Source organism: Parastagonospora nodorum (assembly GCF_000146915.1).
Source record: "Parastagonospora nodorum SN15 chromosome Unknown scaffold_2, whole genome shotgun sequence".
Taxonomy (NCBI): Eukaryota; Fungi; Ascomycota; class Dothideomycetes; order Pleosporales; family Phaeosphaeriaceae; genus Parastagonospora; species Parastagonospora nodorum.
Window position 1 is genome coordinate 109,926 of NW_001884550.1, and position 17,728 is coordinate 127,653.

At 50.7% G+C, this 17,728-nt stretch overlaps 8 protein-coding genes across 8 annotated transcripts; 2 read left to right on the top strand and 6 right to left on the bottom strand.

The window, feature by feature from the left end:
- Positions 1–300: 300 nt before the first annotated feature.
- Positions 301–617, bottom strand: SNOG_01167 (hypothetical protein; the record flags this gene model as incomplete). The annotated part of the gene is made up of 2 exons (XM_001791769.1): positions 301–350; positions 464–617. 2 exons carry the CDS (start codon positions 615–617, stop codon positions 301–303), a joined length of 204 nt encoding a protein of 67 aa, XP_001791821.1.
- A 719-nt stretch (positions 618–1,336) lies between these two features.
- Positions 1,337–2,723, bottom strand: SNOG_01168 (hypothetical protein; the record flags this gene model as incomplete). The annotated part of the gene is made up of 5 exons (XM_001791770.1): positions 1,337–1,973; positions 2,023–2,124; positions 2,182–2,321; positions 2,371–2,478; positions 2,502–2,723. 5 exons carry the CDS (start codon positions 2,721–2,723, stop codon positions 1,337–1,339), a joined length of 1,209 nt encoding a protein of 402 aa, XP_001791822.1.
- Positions 2,724–6,373: 3,650 nt separating this feature from the next.
- On the bottom strand, positions 6,374–7,308 carry SNOG_01169 (hypothetical protein; the record flags this gene model as incomplete). The annotated part of the gene is made up of 2 exons (XM_001791771.1): positions 6,374–6,979; positions 7,033–7,308. The coding sequence occupies 2 exons, from the start codon at positions 7,306–7,308 to the stop codon at positions 6,374–6,376; spliced, it is 882 nt and encodes a 293-aa protein (XP_001791823.1).
- Positions 7,309–7,989: 681 nt separating this feature from the next.
- SNOG_01170 (hypothetical protein) lies at positions 7,990–9,255 on the bottom strand (the record flags this gene model as incomplete). Its single annotated transcript, XM_001791772.1, has 1 exon — positions 7,990–9,255. The coding sequence occupies one exon, from the start codon at positions 9,253–9,255 to the stop codon at positions 7,990–7,992; it is 1,266 nt and encodes a 421-aa protein (XP_001791824.1).
- Positions 9,256–9,646: 391 nt separating this feature from the next.
- SNOG_01171 (hypothetical protein) lies at positions 9,647–11,117 on the bottom strand (the record flags this gene model as incomplete). Its single annotated transcript, XM_001791773.1, has 3 exons — positions 9,647–10,009; positions 10,067–10,724; positions 10,954–11,117. The coding sequence occupies 3 exons, from the start codon at positions 11,115–11,117 to the stop codon at positions 9,647–9,649; spliced, it is 1,185 nt and encodes a 394-aa protein (XP_001791825.1).
- A 77-nt stretch (positions 11,118–11,194) lies between these two features.
- On the bottom strand, positions 11,195–13,222 carry SNOG_01172 (hypothetical protein; the record flags this gene model as incomplete). The annotated part of the gene is made up of 4 exons (XM_001791774.1): positions 11,195–11,812; positions 11,866–12,272; positions 12,756–12,929; positions 12,981–13,222. 4 exons carry the CDS (start codon positions 13,220–13,222, stop codon positions 11,196–11,198), a joined length of 1,440 nt encoding a protein of 479 aa, XP_001791826.1. The 3' UTR covers position 11,195.
- A 1,622-nt stretch (positions 13,223–14,844) lies between these two features.
- Positions 14,845–15,865, top strand: SNOG_01173 (hypothetical protein; the record flags this gene model as incomplete). The annotated part of the gene is made up of 3 exons (XM_001791775.1): positions 14,845–14,939; positions 15,101–15,755; positions 15,809–15,865. The coding sequence occupies 3 exons, from the start codon at positions 14,845–14,847 to the stop codon at positions 15,863–15,865; spliced, it is 807 nt and encodes a 268-aa protein (XP_001791827.1).
- Positions 15,866–16,200: 335 nt separating this feature from the next.
- On the top strand, positions 16,201–17,323 carry SNOG_01174 (hypothetical protein; the record flags this gene model as incomplete). Its single annotated transcript, XM_001791776.1, has 5 exons — positions 16,201–16,243; positions 16,293–16,398; positions 16,452–16,464; positions 16,515–17,180; positions 17,300–17,323. 5 exons carry the CDS (start codon positions 16,201–16,203, stop codon positions 17,321–17,323), a joined length of 852 nt encoding a protein of 283 aa, XP_001791828.1.
- Positions 17,324–17,728: the final 405 nt, after the last annotated feature.

The following is a 17,728-nucleotide window of genomic DNA, read 5'->3' on the forward strand; positions in this document are numbered from 1 at the left end:
GTTTGAGGTACAGAGTGCAGAAATCAAGACATTGGCGAAGTATATTCATCAGCACTGCTAGGATGCGGTTGAAGAACATGGGTGACTGTAAGATTGACACCATACCCATATTCCTTAGCGACGTCGCAAATCTTTGTTCGAGTAAGGTACCATAGCCTTTCGACTTCAACTTCCATCGCCTGAAGAACTGACCTGGAGGCCACCAGTGACTGCTCCACGCGCAAGTGCGATATTATGATACTTCAAAGGCATACATGCCTACCTGCGTTTGGTACAAGTAGATGATGAGTGATTGAATGATCACAGCTTGGAGCCGGGAGCTTGCGGGGAGTTGGAAAATGATCGTTGTCCTGCATGGTATCACCTAGTTGCCTGTGACACATTAATACAGTTGAAAGAAGACATTGCCCCTGCACTATTCGGTGTCTGAAAGCAGGCCATGATTGAATCCTCAATTACTAACCTTCGCCCTTCATGGCTCTGATTAGTGTATACCTCATAAAGCATAGCTCAAGGTACGTGACATGTTCGGCGCTCGTCACCAAAGGCAATTCGCAAGACTTGAGCAGCGCACATGCATCTGAGTGCCCAACCAGGTCCAGAAACCAGACCAGCATTTTCAATTAGCCGTACATCATCAACTGCATGCACGTACCGTATCTTGCGCAAGGCGAGCCCATCCCATAGATAGCGTACCGAACACGATCCCGCCCAACCGCCGGAGCGCTGCAAGTCGCGATCATCTCCCCGAGCAGCACCGAGCCAGATGCAAAGCTCGTGGATTCCGAAATTCCAGATCGATATTCCCGCATTCGGTCCGTTGGTACCACGGTGGTGGTGATGGCGACCCATCGATAGCATAGCGATGCTCCCGTCTTCGGTCCTTTAATCCCTAAGTCGAGGGGAACAAAATGCGTTGCGGCCAACGAACGGGTCCGGAGGGAATTCGTGAACGACGATGATCCTGGAAGATGAGTTGCACGGTTGCCGGCTGACAAGCCGGTCGCCTCGACGGACCATGTCGATCCGATCGCTATGTGCCGTTTTGGAGCGGTCCAGGGGCGCAGTAAAATTTAGCGCGTGTGCTTGCGTGATCTCAAGGACGGAGCCAATTGCTGGTGTCTAGGGCATGGAGAAGGTTTGTCAAGTGAGTCGCGGAACCGGAGTCAACTCCGACGAGGCTGGACCATCTTGCGAAGGCCTTGGCTTTACACTGCCTCGGGTCGTTGTTGTTGGGCTGGGATCAATTTTAGAGCAGAGGTGATAATGCTGGGATCATAATATTGAATTATTGTTGAACGAAGAGGAGATGCAGTCGCCTGACAGAATATTACTACTACTTCGAAAGCGGTGACGAGTAGGTTACGCTTGTAACGAGATCCTTCTGGCTCTCGCTGTCGATGTCAATATCGCTGCCGCTGCCACTTCGATTGTTCTTCTCGTAGTGATGTTCGACTTGCTGAGTGACATAAATGCTTTTGCCGTGGCCGTCTTGGTCGGCTCTGGGGGAGTAAGGACCGCCACCCATAGGCCCCATTGGGAGTTCCGCATCGCCCTCGTTGGTATGGCGCGTAGCTCTGCTTCTCAGTCCATATCCTTCGCTCAGACGGCCGCTGTATCCGGCTCCGTATCCCTTGCTGCTGTGGCGGGTGGAGAACGCGGGTATAATCCTGACGATGAGTGGCTTCAGTGCGGGGAGTGAGGCGCACACGATGCCCAGATTCATCTCGATTGACGACCAGTACGCTGTAGCCGCAGAATAGTATGTACGATCGTCCATGTGCTGGCTGAGCACTACCAGGGCATGAAGTCGTAGGAACGAGACCAGACAGACGAACCACCCAATCGTCAGAACTCCGATCAGAGCGAACTTCTGTCGATTGGGTAACTGCAGTGCCCAGATGGCTTTAACAGGCAGTGACGCGACCATCAGATCGGTGAAGATGTTCATGCCGGCATTCAGGAACCAGAGGCTGTTGTGAGATAAGCGCAAGTTGATCGTTCGCTGTGCAATCTACTTACATCTCGTCTTTGACGCAATTTGCATTTGCTTTCGCCTCTAGATCCCAGAATGCTTTTACAGGCACGCAACCGAAGATTGAAGTACCGAATGTCGAAACACCCCTATGAGGAAGGTATTGTCAGCATTGATTGCGTAACTTCTGCCAAGGCTACCCTTACCAAGCAACGCAAATTCCCATTGCGATATTTAATGGCCACTGCATACCACCAAGAGTAAAGATTCGCTTGTACTGCATAATGATAGATATCTTGATGAACATAAGACTCAAGTTGTATGTTATGATGGACCAGAATAGGTACTGTTTTAAATTAGCCTAGACCCATATGCACGTATAGGAGATCGCTGACCTTGAGCACCAGTTCGACTTTGTCAGGGTAACGAACAAACATCGCGTGTTTGCCATTGCCAGCATTTGCTTGTAGTACTTGAACGATTCCTGTCGCAAGTGATAAGAGCTGTACAGACTTGATCAGCACACGACCATAGCATGTAGAATGTGCGATTGACATACCGTTGCAATGATGATGGAGTAATCTTCCCATCCAACAGCTTTGTACCTGAATCTTGTGTAGATGCGAAGGGAAACCGAAACGAGTGCGATGACAGTGAATGCAATGACGATGTTCTTGGTGAGTGGACCCAGATCCTCTCCAGCCAACTTGGCCAATTGCTCAGGTGGTATTTGATCCATAGCGGCCATGGCGTTGAGTGAGAGTGTCGGCAAGGACTCAAAGACAGTGACAAGACGAATATCGATATTGAAGATCCGGGTCGTCGAGGTACATGAGGCGATCCTTTTACATATTAAAGACAGGGTCTTATCCCGGGACCATGTATGCACTAGTGGACGGCATGCGTCTTGGACATGCAGAGGGCCTGACACTTCCTCGGTGGTAAAGAAACCTTGTCCATTAGTGGGTACCAAGCCCACTTCTCCGTCTGAGGATCTGGGGCGTGCCTATGCTGGAGTTCGGCTAGCTTCTGCAGTACAAGATTTGCATAGCCAATGGTTCACCTCGCGGACCTCCCGGGGGCGCGGTGGCGCAAGGTACGCGAGTACCGGTAGTCTCTGAAGGGGTTCTTGTCCGCTACTGATGATGTCGCTAGAGGAAAAGAGTGTCGCTAGAACAGGCATTTGACATCTTCAGGAGACTTGGAATCTCAGTTTAAGCTTCTGTATACAGCCGAACCGCTGGAACTCCGCAATTAATGTTGTTGATGCGTCTCGATAGTGCGAGAACATGCGTAAAGCACCATTTCGACACGTTTTTTTGCAAAGGGAGACCACGTGGAAAGCACTTAGCACAACCAGTCCACCTCTACTGCAACAGTGGGCTCTACGCTGGCCTTCGACCTGCCTGGAACGAACCGATTTCTACCGCCGGGCGCATGCTTGCGATGGTGTGGTAGACCAATGGATCTGCACCGAACGCACGGTTGGCTTAGACTCAATAAGGTATCGCGCCTCGTATTTACCAGGAAAACGTGGAGACGTTGCGCAATCGAAGTGCTGCAAGGGGCTCGCTTTTCCAGAGACCCACAGGGTGGTCACATTAACGCGTGTGCAGGTATGGTTCATCTTGGTGAGACATCCCACATCCGTTGTCTCAGAAGCACCAGCAGGCCTTGCGAAACATCTCTGTTCGAAAGTACAAGGCACCCTGTCTGGGCAGATATGAAAATGACCCATGGCTGGGAGCGTTTTCCATCGGGGTTAGCTGCCAAAAGTGTGCTGAGTTCAGCCCAAGAATCCCTCAAATCAGATGCACGAATCATCGAATGGCTTCCGTCATGGGAATACACCAGAGCTCGAACCTAAGGACTAGGAACAGGTTCCCGCTGGACAAAGGGTTCGCGTGAATCTTATAGAGATAGTCGAGCTCGCAGGCGGAGCGTCATCCGCCCGTCGGGCTTCTTCTCCGTGGTTCTGTCTGCGCCTGCACGATCGAAGGTTCCGAGCTATCGGAGTGAGCGAGGGGTGGTAGAGCCTTCTCCTGGTACCGCTGCGATGAAGATCCTCTTCAGGGACGGGATAGCTCCGAGCTGACTGCGTTGCTTGTGGAAGCTTATGGGGCAGAGAAGGTGCAAGGTTCAGACATAACTCATTCTCCAGAAGATAGTAAATAAAGAGCGAAATTGGACTAACTGTGTCCTTGGAGATGTGAATCACAGCCTGTAGTTCGCAGGCTACGGCGGGAAGGAAAGCAATGGCGGCGCATCTGGTGAGTCGCACTTGGCTCGCTGCCTTACACCGGGGTACTGTGCATACCTGCACCTACATGAGCTTGCTTTAGAAGTAACATTTGCATAGAGGATGGCAGGGAATTGATCTGCAAGGATCGCGTGAGAAACGCGATCTGCATAATCTCGATGGAAATGATCGTTGCCGTCCGTCGTCTGCCACGCATTGTCGGGTTCGCCGCACGGGCCGTCGCTTGGGTGATAACTTCCGACGTGGGGTTGCATGGAGTACCCAGAATTTCCCGCCCACGTGCGCCGTACTGCACGCTCATCACGTTGTTAAGGTTCAAGGGTATGCTGCAAGTATCTGCATTCATCGTTGCCGCTTGCCTCAAGCTTCAGGTTGCTCGTTGCAGGTGACTGCCCATCACATCACACATTCAGCTAGTCCATTCCCTAGATTATGGCCGCGCTCATCATCAAACCCAAACATTATCCAAGAACTACCAATAACTAGACCCTGCCATCATGCTCGTCATCGTTTGAGATCGATAAGCGTAAGGAGCGGTCCGCAGGTACCAGTATCTACCTGATAACTCACCCGCCTGGCAAACCTAGATCCCGCGGCGTCTTAAATCAAGCACGACCAACCTTAGGACTCGAAAGATTTGCAGTGTCTCGACATATGCATGGGATACTCGATCCGTGAAGGATGCGTGCTGCGAGGTCATCGCCTCTTATCTTGAATCGGCCCGACATACCCCCTTGATGCAGGTATCGCGAGCCTTTGCATACACCACCACTGCATGAACGGGGAATCACACCTGAAAACTGGTTTCCTCGCAGAACTTTACGCATCCGGCTACATTGATCCTCAAGAATTGCATGCTCTCGGTAACTCGATAGAGGATCGTTCAAATTCACGGATATCATCACGCCATTCTCACACTAGGCGTGCTCAGAGTGAACAGGGAAAATGATGATAAGGCCGTCTTCCAAGGAGCCAAAATCACTGATGGTAAGAATTGCTCAGCGCCGGCAGCGGAAGGAACGGATAGACAGCTTGGCGATACAACAACTTGGCTGTCGGCACCAAATGTCGGGTGATGTAAACGGACGAATTATGGACACAAAAATGAGCGAATTGCTTTGTAAAAAACCTCGGTCTCGTCAATTGGAAAAGTTACCGCGGCTCCAGTATTTTCTTCCTCTTGCGCTTCGCTTTGTATCATTATTTTACGCGAATGCAACCTCAATTTACTCCTGCATAACAGTGTTCCGACCCACTGGGTATGACGAAAAGGGAAAATAATAGCTCATCAAATATCGTTATTACTTCATCACATCCCTTCTCAATGACTCGGGCGCGGGAATCTGGCTAACCGTCAGCCTCAACGTATCGCGCACAATTCCTCGTACACACTCATTGATGCCTCAACAGCGTCGGGCTTTTCCATGTACACACAGTCCTAGCAAGAAGCGCAACCGCGCGATTGAGACCGGCCTGTCGGCAATGGCACGACAAGGTCGATAGACGTTGTGGGTTTGGGTTGTCAAGAACAGACGTGAGTTGAGTATTGGTGCAGCGACACGATGCCTTGGAAGGAGCCGCCATGATGGGAGGTAATGTCAGGTGTTTAGGTCGCTGAACTGGTCGCAGTGATGGAAATGAATTCGGAGAGTTGTTGACAACGCAGTAATGCTGTGCGACGATGGTGGGGTGACTTTGCGTTTCGACAGCATAAAAATGATTCACAACGCCACATCATTGTTGGCAAGGCCAATGTTGATGCATTACCTAATTATGATTTCCATCTACTGAACGAAGTCGATTTGGAAGTAAAGTGTAGATGGAGAAGGGCAAAGACTTTTTTCCCGTGCCCATTGCTACTTCATGTAGTAACAAGAATTCGAAATTTTGAACCTCGTCGGTAAAGGACTACGAGAATTCATGGGGGGCATGCAATTCTCAACCCACACTTTTGAGTGTGTAGCTCGCGCATGAGCGTATTCGATACAACTCAAGAGAGCCTCGTGCTCCCTGAGAGGTACCGAATCGTTCGGCAGTAGCTGCAGCGCTTTACTAAAGCAGTCCAGCGCTCCGGCAATGAAACGACCCATGTTTTCTCCGTTGCCAGTCATCGCAGCGAGCCTCATAAAGCGTGCTTGTCAGTATCTGAACTTCGCAATATCAGCATCCGAGGGCCGGAACGTGTGTCCATCTTTCCAGTACCCTGCTCGGATGATGACCTCCGCACCCAAGCTCATGCCAATGTCCAAGCTTTCAGCCTTACTCAGCAGTACACTGCACAGCTTGAGTGCGTACTGTATCATGTTGAGCGTTGTCAGGAAACACAGCTCAGCGAGGTTCTCGACAAAGCCCTCGCCGCTTTGGATTTCCAGCGAAGGCCACGAGTTACCTCGATGCATACGAAGCGCAGCAAAACTGCCTTCGTTCCGTACCTGAAAAGCCCTCATGTGCTGTTCAGCTTTCCATGCTTCTAGTCTAATTTCCCTGGAAACAGTAATATACTGGAGTGCCTTCTTCGTGCTTGTCCACTCGAGATTGACAGTTTCGTAGCAAAACGCCTCTGCCATGTCCGATTCGATGTGACCATGAACCGAAACCTTCATTTCTCGAACATGCATCTCCAATGGAAGCAACGGGTCTTCGACAAGGTCATCTGAGAAGAAGTCGTTGAAGAGAGGCTCGTAATGTCTCCTTGGCTCATTGAGCACCGGCGCTATCTCAATATCGAGGTTTATTTGAAGAACCTGGGTAAATTCTTCAGTACCAGTTGAGAGTGAACATGACATACTCAACCCACAATAGCGTTATCGCCCCCATTCGACATTTCAGAGTCTGCTCGCAGGATCATCATGCACAGGAGATACAGGTGTCGAGAACGTATCATAATGGCGCGAAAATTGGCTGGTCCTTCTAGTGCTAGATTGCTATCTGAAGACAATGTGAGACGCATGACGTATCCATGGAATTGAGATGCATGAACCTCGTTCAACGCGACGATAGGGTTAAATGAAATTCGCAGCATTGTCTGAAATAGAACGCTGATGATAGCAGTTACGTGAATGAAACGGTTCATCTTGACTATGACAGCGTAGGCTTCCTGATAAACTTGCTTATTGGTGCGGAGGATCGTGACATTGATGTCATCAATGGTACTTATGTACCTGTCCATCAGCTTTTAGATACAGCGACTACGGTAGGTTCGGCAAAGGAACATAACAAGATGGCGCAAACGGTGTTGCGCAACTCCTCAGGACTACGAAGACGTTAGCACAAATGTCATACGCGGAGCGTTCGTGAGATACATTCAAGTACATAAAGCGGAACGGCTTCTCGTTCGCACCCGCCATCTTGATAATCTCCGGCGGGCGAAAAGGGTGAGCGTGCATGAGTGAGGTCGAAAGGTCACGTCGAGGCAAGACCAGTTGCGACTGACCCGCGCGCATGCGTTAGAAAAGTGGGCCCGCCGTCTCACTTCACTATTGCGCAAGTGTCATAGTCATGCATACATGATTCGAGAGAATTGTTTGAAGTTTTTATGCATTCCATAGTTATCTAAGAATCTGGTCATGACAGTGACAATGTGTGCACTCTCAGCTGAGAATAAGGAAAAGGAAGTTACAAAGGATTTAGCATTTCTTGCTTACTCTTTTGGCTATCTTTGGGAGGTGGTAGGCGCCCGAGCTCCAGGGGGAGACCTTGTGGTGTTGACTTCCGAAGTAAACGATGATAGGTCATCCTGGTGTTATGTGCTTGATCAACCACCACTCTGTAGCCACACCAAGATACTATCTCTTTCCTTCATGATCGACGCGTCCCCAGGTTGTAATTGCAGCGCTGCATCAATATACATCAAAGCACGATCTGCTGTGCCTGGCTCGCGCTTAAGTCGTATCAAGACCGCAAACCTATATCTCAATTTGGCTAAGTGTTGGATTGATGGTCGATACTTGTATCCTTCCATCCAATGACTCTTCTTTGTAGAGCGGGCTGCCGAGTTCAAGCTTTCCTCGGCTATAATGGCAGCATAAAACGCCATGCCTGGATTTTCCTGTATGTTTGCAATCTGTATAAATGCCAGGTTGAGACGTAAAAGAAAGTATAACTCAGCCAACTGGGATACGAAGTGCTTGCCGCCACGCCTGACAAGGGCAGGCCATGCGCCGGATGCCAAGATTTTGTCAATATCGACCGCGGCATCCGCCCATGCAAGATAAGCGTCCCCTCCGTTTTGCTGCTTGAACAGGCTCGAGCCATTCTCCTTCGCAGCTACGAGATCGGCAAGCACTTTTTCTGGGTCTGACCAGCGGTCTTGTTTGATCTCGTCCTGTACTGCAAGGGCAAGATCTTCATTGACATGACCCTGGACCTTGATATTCTGAAGTCCTCGAAGCAAGGTCCGGAAAGGCGCAAGTAGTGTCGCTTGCGTGGTTTCCGAAAAGAAATCCTGGAGAAAAGTTACATGACCGATGGGAAGTGGTTCGATCAGTGCCGGTGCAACGTCAATCGAGATCTGTACCACCAAGCTGAACCCTTTCCTATGCGCATCTCCATCGCTGAGAGCCTGGCACAGCCAGCCCATATCGCGGTGCAGTATCATCACAGAGCATGGTTGTGATATTTCAAGATCGTCTTGGGGCGTGTTCGGAGGTACTGTGCTGCCGATGCGAAGCGCAAGAACATAGCCTTTAAATTGTTCAACCTTGGCCTTGTCCGATGTGACGATAGGCACGCGTATGCTTTGGAGAAGGAGGATTATGGGCAGGCCCCGAGCGGATGTCAGTCGGACGAAGCGGTTAGTCTTGACCATGACGTCGTATGCCTCTCGGTAGACATCCTTGTTCGTGCGTAATATGGCTGCTTCATTGCCGTTGTTGGCTTGGGTATACTCGAATGTCTCTTCAGCACTCATAAATCCTTCCTCTGGGCGGGGTTTGAAGTTGCAAAGCAGCTCCCGATAGATCTTGTCACGGATCTCGCGAGGCAAATCGCGAAAGCGGAACGTGGTCGGTTGAGAAGACATGTCGTTTGATACCATATGGTGATGGGTGCAGGCGGCGGACATTGATTTACTGAGAGCCGAGAGAAGAAAAGTAACGGTGCAACGTCAAAAGTTAGGCACAAACCGGGATCTGATTTGCGGGATGCCGAGTTCGACACGTGTTCCGCCGAAACACGCTAACACACGTCGTCACGGGACCTTCGGATACACCAAAAGTGCGGCCGTCTAGCCAACGAGAACCGTGCTTGCCCCTCACAACAACCACCTCCTTTCCGTCTGACATCGTGTCTTGACTCCCATCACACCGGTAATATCCCCGCAGCAACCCAATCCTCCGCCTCAATATACTCCCTCAAACTCGTCGTCTCAACCTTGATACCCATCTACCCTTATTAGCCATCGCACAATCCCATCACACATTCAAACATACCTTCTCCAAATCCCACCTCATCAAAGTGTCTGATTGGCTGGCATTATACCCCATCTCCGAGCTAAACTCATACATCTCTCCAATCTCCCTGCCCACCCCGCCCGGTGCATACGCATCCATGTCGCTCACGCTAATCTGCTTATAACTCGTCTTGACACCCTTCATGTCGCCAAAAAGCTCAATCCACTGCGGCCAGGTGAGCCACTCGCTCGCCGCCATGAGCGTCGAAGAAGGTGGGAGTTGAAGCAGCGCACGCACGTGCGGACCCGTGTCTTTGCGGGGATCGAGATGCGGAATCAGTGTGTCGGGGTGCGTGGGGAATTGCATCTGGATCGAGCCATCAGGCTGCTACACAAGTCCTCGTTAAACACTGAAAGTGACCAGAGATGAGGGCCATTAAACCTTTGCAAACCACAGCCCTGGCATGAAGCGCCAACTCGTGAAGAAATACCCGGTGTGGAGGCAACTTGTTTTCCGGGCTAGAGATGGGTACCTGTCCTGCAGATATGTGGGGAAGACATCGGCTTTGCTGTCGAAGTGGTAGAGTTCTTGATACTTCCCGTTGCTTAACTTCTTCGCGCTGCACAACGTACTCGCTACGAAGCCTACATCATCCAGGCCATCGAGTTCGCGAGCAACAGCATCGACAATATTTTCCCCTTGCTCGAGCTCTAGTTCATACGCGTACTGCCCGACGGACTTCCCCTGCTCTTTCGCCCGTGCTTGGTTTTCGGGGTCGAACAAGGGCTTCCAGAAATCTGTTACGCTGAAGACGAGATTTGCACCTTTGAAGACGTCTCTGAGTGAGGAGGGATCGTGAAGATCTGCTTGGACCATTTCAACACCTTGCGCTGATAGTGCTTTAGATCCCGCAGAATGAGTATCGCGGGTGAGGCCGCGGATGCGCCATGCTGGGTCCTGGAGGAATGTGGAGGCTACGGACCCTCCTTGGTTGCCAGTGATGCCGATGACTACAAGTAATCTCACCATCTTCTCAAAGTCATGAGAGACCTCGAACCGGAGGTGTTTGAGGCGAGGTTTCAACCAGTGCTTGGCGATGCTGACCCCGCCGTGAGGTCAGCTCATGCACCTAAAGACCGATTCACGAGCACCTCCACGCCGATCAATGTGTTCAGAATTCTTAGTTCATATCTTCTCTGTCCGCGCAGCTTTTCTACAGGAACTTATGTCCCACTGCCGGTCTTGACGCGTCCAGGACTCATATCTACTCCGCAGGCAACTTCCACCCACCAGGCATTAGCTCCGTAAACACCTTGAGCAGATCATACTTGCTCCTAATATCCTTGAGCTTCTTCAGATTTTCAGCTCCGTAGCTCTGAAACACAGGCTGCTCCTCTCCAGCCTCGTTCAAGAATAGGTACTTTGCACCTAATCCTGACCTGTTCAAGAGATCGTTGACCAGAGTTGTGAAGTCTGTCGCGAACTTGTGCATATAATCATCATCTGCCTCACAAGATGATTTCAGTTATAGCACAGTCCAGAAGTAGGGCGCTCTGAATTCATCGACGCCTTATGGGTTTCCGCCCTTCAGAATGCCTTGGCGGATGAACTCCTTGGTGAGAGGCTGGAACGATACACCAGTGGTAGCGTTAGCCCGGTCTGCGAGCCTCCTATTCGTTTCCGAAATGAGGGTACCATGAATGAGGTCGATTGCATCTCGGGTAGCCAAGCTCGAGATGACTTGCCACCTGCGGCGAAGGGTCCCTGGGACCCAACCTTGGTAGCTTTTGAGGACTTCGTTCAGCGGCTGTAACTTGTAGTCGTGCTTTACAGGTTTTATGATAGGCTTGGTGAAGTTACTCCAGACGTAGGAAATGTCGATGTCGGAGTCGTAGAACTTTGTGGCGAGGCACCTTACTTCCTTCATGTGAGCATCAATGGTGACGACGGGTGTCAGCGCTGCTTTCGCAATTGTAGCACCATACTGGGCAAAGTTGTAGACAGCATCAATGAACTTCGGTGCTTGGTCGCTCGAGTACTCTGACGATTCAATGAACACTTTCGGCGACTTTAGGGTGGCGAGGTCAAAGCGGGTCACGATACAGAAAGAGTTGCCGCCAGCTTTCGGTACCCAGAAGAGGTCCGAATGCGAGTCGTTTGCGGTCGCTTCAACGATCGAACCATCAACTATTACACACTGTAAATATTAGTACGGTTCATGAAACGTTATCGGTGAACACTCACCTCGTACTTCAGCACGTTGTCGGAAGCGAAGCCATATCGACTCGAGTAGATGGAGAGGCCACCACCCAGAAGCAGACCGGACACTCCGATCTCTCCCACACGCCCACCAACCGCGGCCAAGCCTTCCTTTGCCAAGAAATTGTACACTTGTGCCCACCTCAGCCCTGCACCAACTGAGACGACGTCTTTGTTGCCATTCAGCTGCAAGCCGTTGAAGTCCGTCGTTGAAAGTAGAACACCGGTCGCATCAATTTTGCTGCTACCAGCAATCGGCATATGACCACCACCGCGAACCGCAAATTTCGTCTCGGTATGAGTGAACTTCTGGACCGCAAAGACGATACCACGCGCGTCCACGTGTGTGAAGACGCTGTTGGGATGTTTGTAGTTCGAGGCAGCGTAGCTGTACTCTTTCACTTGTTAGCGAAGACGAGAACATAACAGGGTAATGCCTGCGAGCTCGAGTTTCATTCGTGTACCCCCCTGAACCAGTGTAGTAGGTAAGGTGGGATAAGCTGCTTTTGATTGCACACATGTATCAATTCCAGCAACCGCCGAAGCGATGCCAGTAACCACCGTCAGTAGACTTAAATTCAGCATACCGAGTGTCACGAGGATCAAGGTGTGGTGATTGTAATTCTTGAGGACACGCGAGTGAAAGGTACAAGGTTCTTCGATTGCTCCTGCATGGCGCACTCACCACCAAGCGGCTGATCTGCACCAAGCGGTCCTAGTGCGCACAAGAGTGGAATGATCACTCGTGCTCAAACCAATAAAGTTACATTTCACTTCAGATCTACTTCCTGTATTGAGCCTGATATCCTCCTGGAAGCTCAGTCACCCCTAGAGGGGTCAGTGGGAAGGTATGTTAACGGAATATCCCTACTTACAGGCATCGATTTCCTCCTTCACGACACGGTCAACTGTGCATTTGTTCATTGCAGCCGCGTCCTGTGTCTTCAATGTTGGGCAATCAATATAGCACGGGTTATCAAGCGCGCGTTGCAGGGCGTCGTCTTTCCATCCGAACAGGTAGTCACCGTGGTTTGCGTAACCAGTGCTGTACGACAGGTTAGCGGTCCTTACGCTGTCATGATTGGACTACACTCACCCGTCACCAAAACTCCACACAAAAGGCTGAGACCCATCGCTCGGCCAATCATCTTTGTTATTGAATTGGGTTGTGTCCCAAATGACTTCGTAGAACAGCTGACCCATGCGCACAGGATGTGATGCTGGACATGGACCGCCGGATTCGAAGCTACCAAACTCAGGGTATGACATGTGCGCCATGTGATCGGGTGAGTCAAGGTTCTTACCGTCCCAACAGGTAGGAAAGCGAACAGCCGTCATAATGCCGGCCGCACACGGTTTGGTAGGGAAATCCAAGGTTTGAGGATCACGGGTATTGATGTTGTCCAGGCAGGTAAACGTAAGTTGCCGGAAGCGCTCAGCTTCGGCTTGGGTACGGGCGTTGACATCGCCAACGAACATGCGAAAGCCCTTGTATTTTGTAAGAACGCGGTGAATAGTTCAGTTGCGTGGACAGTGACTTGACTCACGGGCTGAAATGCTTGAACTTTTGAGGTCTGTTGAAAGTTATACAAACCGTCTTGCATATAGTAGACAGTCATACCGCCATTGACACCCGTGAAGCCGCTGTTGGGAATTTGAGGTACACGCTTATATGTTCCGTTCTTTGCCTTGAAGTAGCTAGTGAGAGGTCAGTCATGATAGCCTATGTACATATCGATATATTCGTAAGCCTTACAGCACAGCAGTCCAGTAATTCTGACGACCATCAGCTATTTGAACACGGTGAAATGTTGTGGTATCTGACGTACAGAGAAATCTTCGCTGAATTGGCATGATGTGCACGTAGATTCGCCAGGCATATCTTTTTCTGGGTCCATCGTGATGTTAAAGGAGTTCTACGATACTGTTAGTTGCTTGCTTTCGCTCAGGGTCCTGTCATCTCTTACACCTCCTAAAATTTGGTGAAGATGTGGTGATGGGGCTTGACCCGGTGTTACGAGAGGATCAAGGCGGTCAATGACGAGTTGCGCACAAGGGAAGCGCAGCAAAGCATTTGAAGGCGCAAGCAGCGTAATGACTGTCACGGTAAGAATCCTCATGTTGCCTGTGGCTGTATGTCTTGGGGCAAAGAAGATCCAGAAGAAGCATCATACGACTTCTAGAGTCTTATACAAAGACACGCCCATGTCTTGATTGGCGCTATAAAAGGGTGGATCGAATGTTGTGAAACCATGCCGATAAAGAGGTAGAGTTCCAATCCTTGGTTTGGGTTTGGAATTTCTGGGCACTTTCCCTGGATCTTCAAAGCAGATTGATCGTAGCCCTGTTGTTGACTTACTTTGGATGCATCCACCAGATCCGCCCGCACGCAATTTATCCTCGAGTGGTTTCGTCGATCAGCTGTCATTGCTACGAGGACGAAATGCACTAACGCCCGTTTTAAAATGAGAGTCATGAGAATAAGGGCACTCTATCGCCCGTTTTGGTGCGCGATGGTATCTCGGCATCATTTCAGCTAGCCTTGATGACCCTTTGGTATATGCAGAAATACTCGTCGACCCCTTGAGGGCTTGGTGCTTGTGGTCCGCGACACTTGTTGAAGATTGAAATCCTTGACTGTCGTCCGGCAGTTATGCTCATGGGCATCAACCAGGTAATCTCCGACCTCATAACAATATGTGGTAAGAACCCTATTGGTTCGTGCGAGGTGCATTTACGCAAAGCTGTCCAGGTAGTGTTGAACTAACACCATGTCGGAATCTCCGCCACAATGCCAAGTCGTGGGGAAGCATCCGAAATCCATTTGCTTAAATTGTGTGGGGTCTTTGCATCTGATCATGCATATATCCGCCTAAAGTTGCTCGAAGAGCTAGAAAAATGCGTTGCACGGTGATTGGCCAACACGATGGCTTCCAAGGGATAGGCATTTGATGGACAGGATGCGCAAATCCGGGCAAAGGGCCATGTATATGAGTGCAGCCGGTCGATATGATGATTTCCTGGGCAGAAGAACGTGGAATAGAGATTTCAACGCGTAAGTAACGTTGATAACCGGGTATACATCTCTTGGTGCAATCTGCACTCTGTTGTTTCATCAGCGCGTTTACATACATTCAACGTACATCAAAAGGGTTTGTGGTATATCTTCTTGGGTGTCCAGAGACATTCCCGCTTTCAGTGAACTCACGCACATAGCCGACTTCTATTTGACTACGGTCGCCTTCCCACGTCGACAATGAAAATGATCTCTTTTGCTACGCTTGCGGGCTTCGTGTCTGCTGCATCAGCTGCATTCGATCTCAACCGAGGAGGCGGGGTGCTGAAGGCTCCTGAGGGAGATCCATTTAGGACCATCGCCGGTACTTTTATCGTCCCGAACCTTTCCGGTACGAACAGACTCTCCATATGGGTCGGGATTGGCGACTCGCTACAACAAAATTACGTGCTGGGTGGCGGCATAACCTACAATAGCACACTTCAGAGCTTCTCGGCATATTGGCCCGGTCCAGCAGCAGACACAACGACGGCAGTCCCGATTACAAGCGGTAATTCGATCACCGTGACCATCACAACGGCTGACGCCAGCGGTACCGTAACCGTGGAGAACACGACTCAGAACAAGAAAACAACGCAGTCGCTATCTGCACCAGCTGGTGTAGACTCAGCTGAGCTCACAGCGCTTGCAGCCAACTGGTTCGTTCAGGCATATCAGGTAATTCCTGGGCAGCTGGTGCAGACACCCAACTTTGGCACTGTGTCTTTCACGGCATGCACGGCAACAACGAAGAGCGGGGTTTCAGTTCCAATTTCCGGTGCAGGTCGATACGAGATTCAGGGTACTAGTGGCCAGGTCAGTACGAAGTATGAAAACCCTGGCGAATATTGTCTGCTCACTGCCACTAGATGTACACCAGCACAACGATTTCGAGCACAGGCATCTCCGTTAAGAGGCAGGCGTAGATATAATCGTCTAAAGTCGCATATTTAAATGTAACCAAATGAGACGAGACATGATGCATCGCAATGTACCGCAATGGGCTTCAACTGTGATATCAGACCTTTCTACACTATATGAATGCCGTTAGTAGCAGCTTCTTGATCGTGCTGTGTTGGACTATGCGATGCAAGACGAGGTTTGAGGATGTTGACCGGTGTCCTTTCATGTGCGATCAGATGAACTGGGCGTGAGGTGAAGATGATGAGCTGCCGACCTCCGATGACGTCGCTAGCTCGGACGCGCCTTCCCCACGAATCCTCCGACGCGTCGCAACAAACTCTGTGCAGCGAAAGACAAGATGCGCTTTAAGGCATCGATACAGAGTATCAATACCTTCACGAGTACGCACCTATCCCATATTCTTCTTCGATATCTGCTGACATAATGCAGAGCTCACCGCATCCCTGAATTCGCTAGGCCCCCTCGCTTGGGTGAAGCTCAGCGAAGAGCAAGTATGCTTTACCATTATCCCCGAGCAAGGCACGCAAGTGTGGGCGTGAGTTCACGTGCCCCATACCATGACTTGTCCTCCACTCTGACATGACTTAGTGTTCTTCACATTGTAAGGCCGCCAGTCCATCTGAACTTCAACCAGCCTAACACGCTACACAGGACGCCATCTTCGAAACCATCAGCGTCCAATCCGCCGCCAACAACGTCATAAATCTCGAAGTGCCCTTGGTAGCCTTGAATCGCGCCCTCAAATCCGCTGTCAACGCTACATCTGCAAATATACGGCTTACTAAGAAAGACAACCTGCCTGTCCTCGCCCTCACAATCGTCACGACCACATCTTCAAACTCGCATAGCGCTATCCCCACCGCCACGAACAACGACGATGGCTTCGACCCCTCTTTCGAACAGGACTTCGGCGGCAACCGCGATACCATCGTGACGCAGGAAATCCCCGTGCGCGTGCTCGCACCCGATGTCGTAGCTAGTCTACACGAGCCCCAAACCAGGGAACCAGACGTACACATCATGCTGCCTCCGCTCATGCAACTCAAATCTATATCCGACCGCTTCACCAAGATTGCACTCGGCGATGGGAAGACGACAAAGACGCGGCTGGAGTTGGCGGCGAATATGCACGGCTGCTTGAAAATGAGCATTCGTACCGATGCGATGAACATCAGCAGCGTCTGGACGGATCTGAACAATCCGGATCTGGACCCTAATCAGGTCGAGGGCGGGGAGGATGGCATTGCAGTGCATCCGAGTGAGCGCATGAAGCTAGTGGGAAGTGCGGATGGAAGGAGCGAAGAGGGATGGGCGATGGTGAGGATTGATGGAAGAGATTGGGGGAAGGTGATGAGTGTCGGGAGATTGGGCGGGAGGGTCGTTGCTTGTGAGTCGATGCGATACATTCCAATGTACGAGAGACTAACCGGCAGCAGGTTTCATCAATGAACATGCGCTGATCCTATACGTTTACTTACCTAGCGAACATAGCGAAGAGGAGTCGGTATTGACGGTACATATCCCCTCGGTTTCTCTAAATCTGCCTTGCTAATGTGCTAGCAGTACTACGTCAGCTCTTACAGCGCATAACGTGCAGCGGGGCCACTCACGAATAACGATCTAGATACCACCTATGAGACCACGTAGCAAAATACAATCCACATACATTTTGCCACTGCGCAGTTCACGTAACACATAGCAAAAAGCGAAGCACAGCTTCCCTAACCCCGAGCCACGCCCACATATCTACTTCACCGATGCCCATGTCCGGCCAAGCAATGAGTCGCCCCGGCACGCCTTAACGTGGCTCAGTCAGTGGCGCCCCGTCCGCTAGGCGGTGGTTGCGCTGAGACACTCTGGTAGCT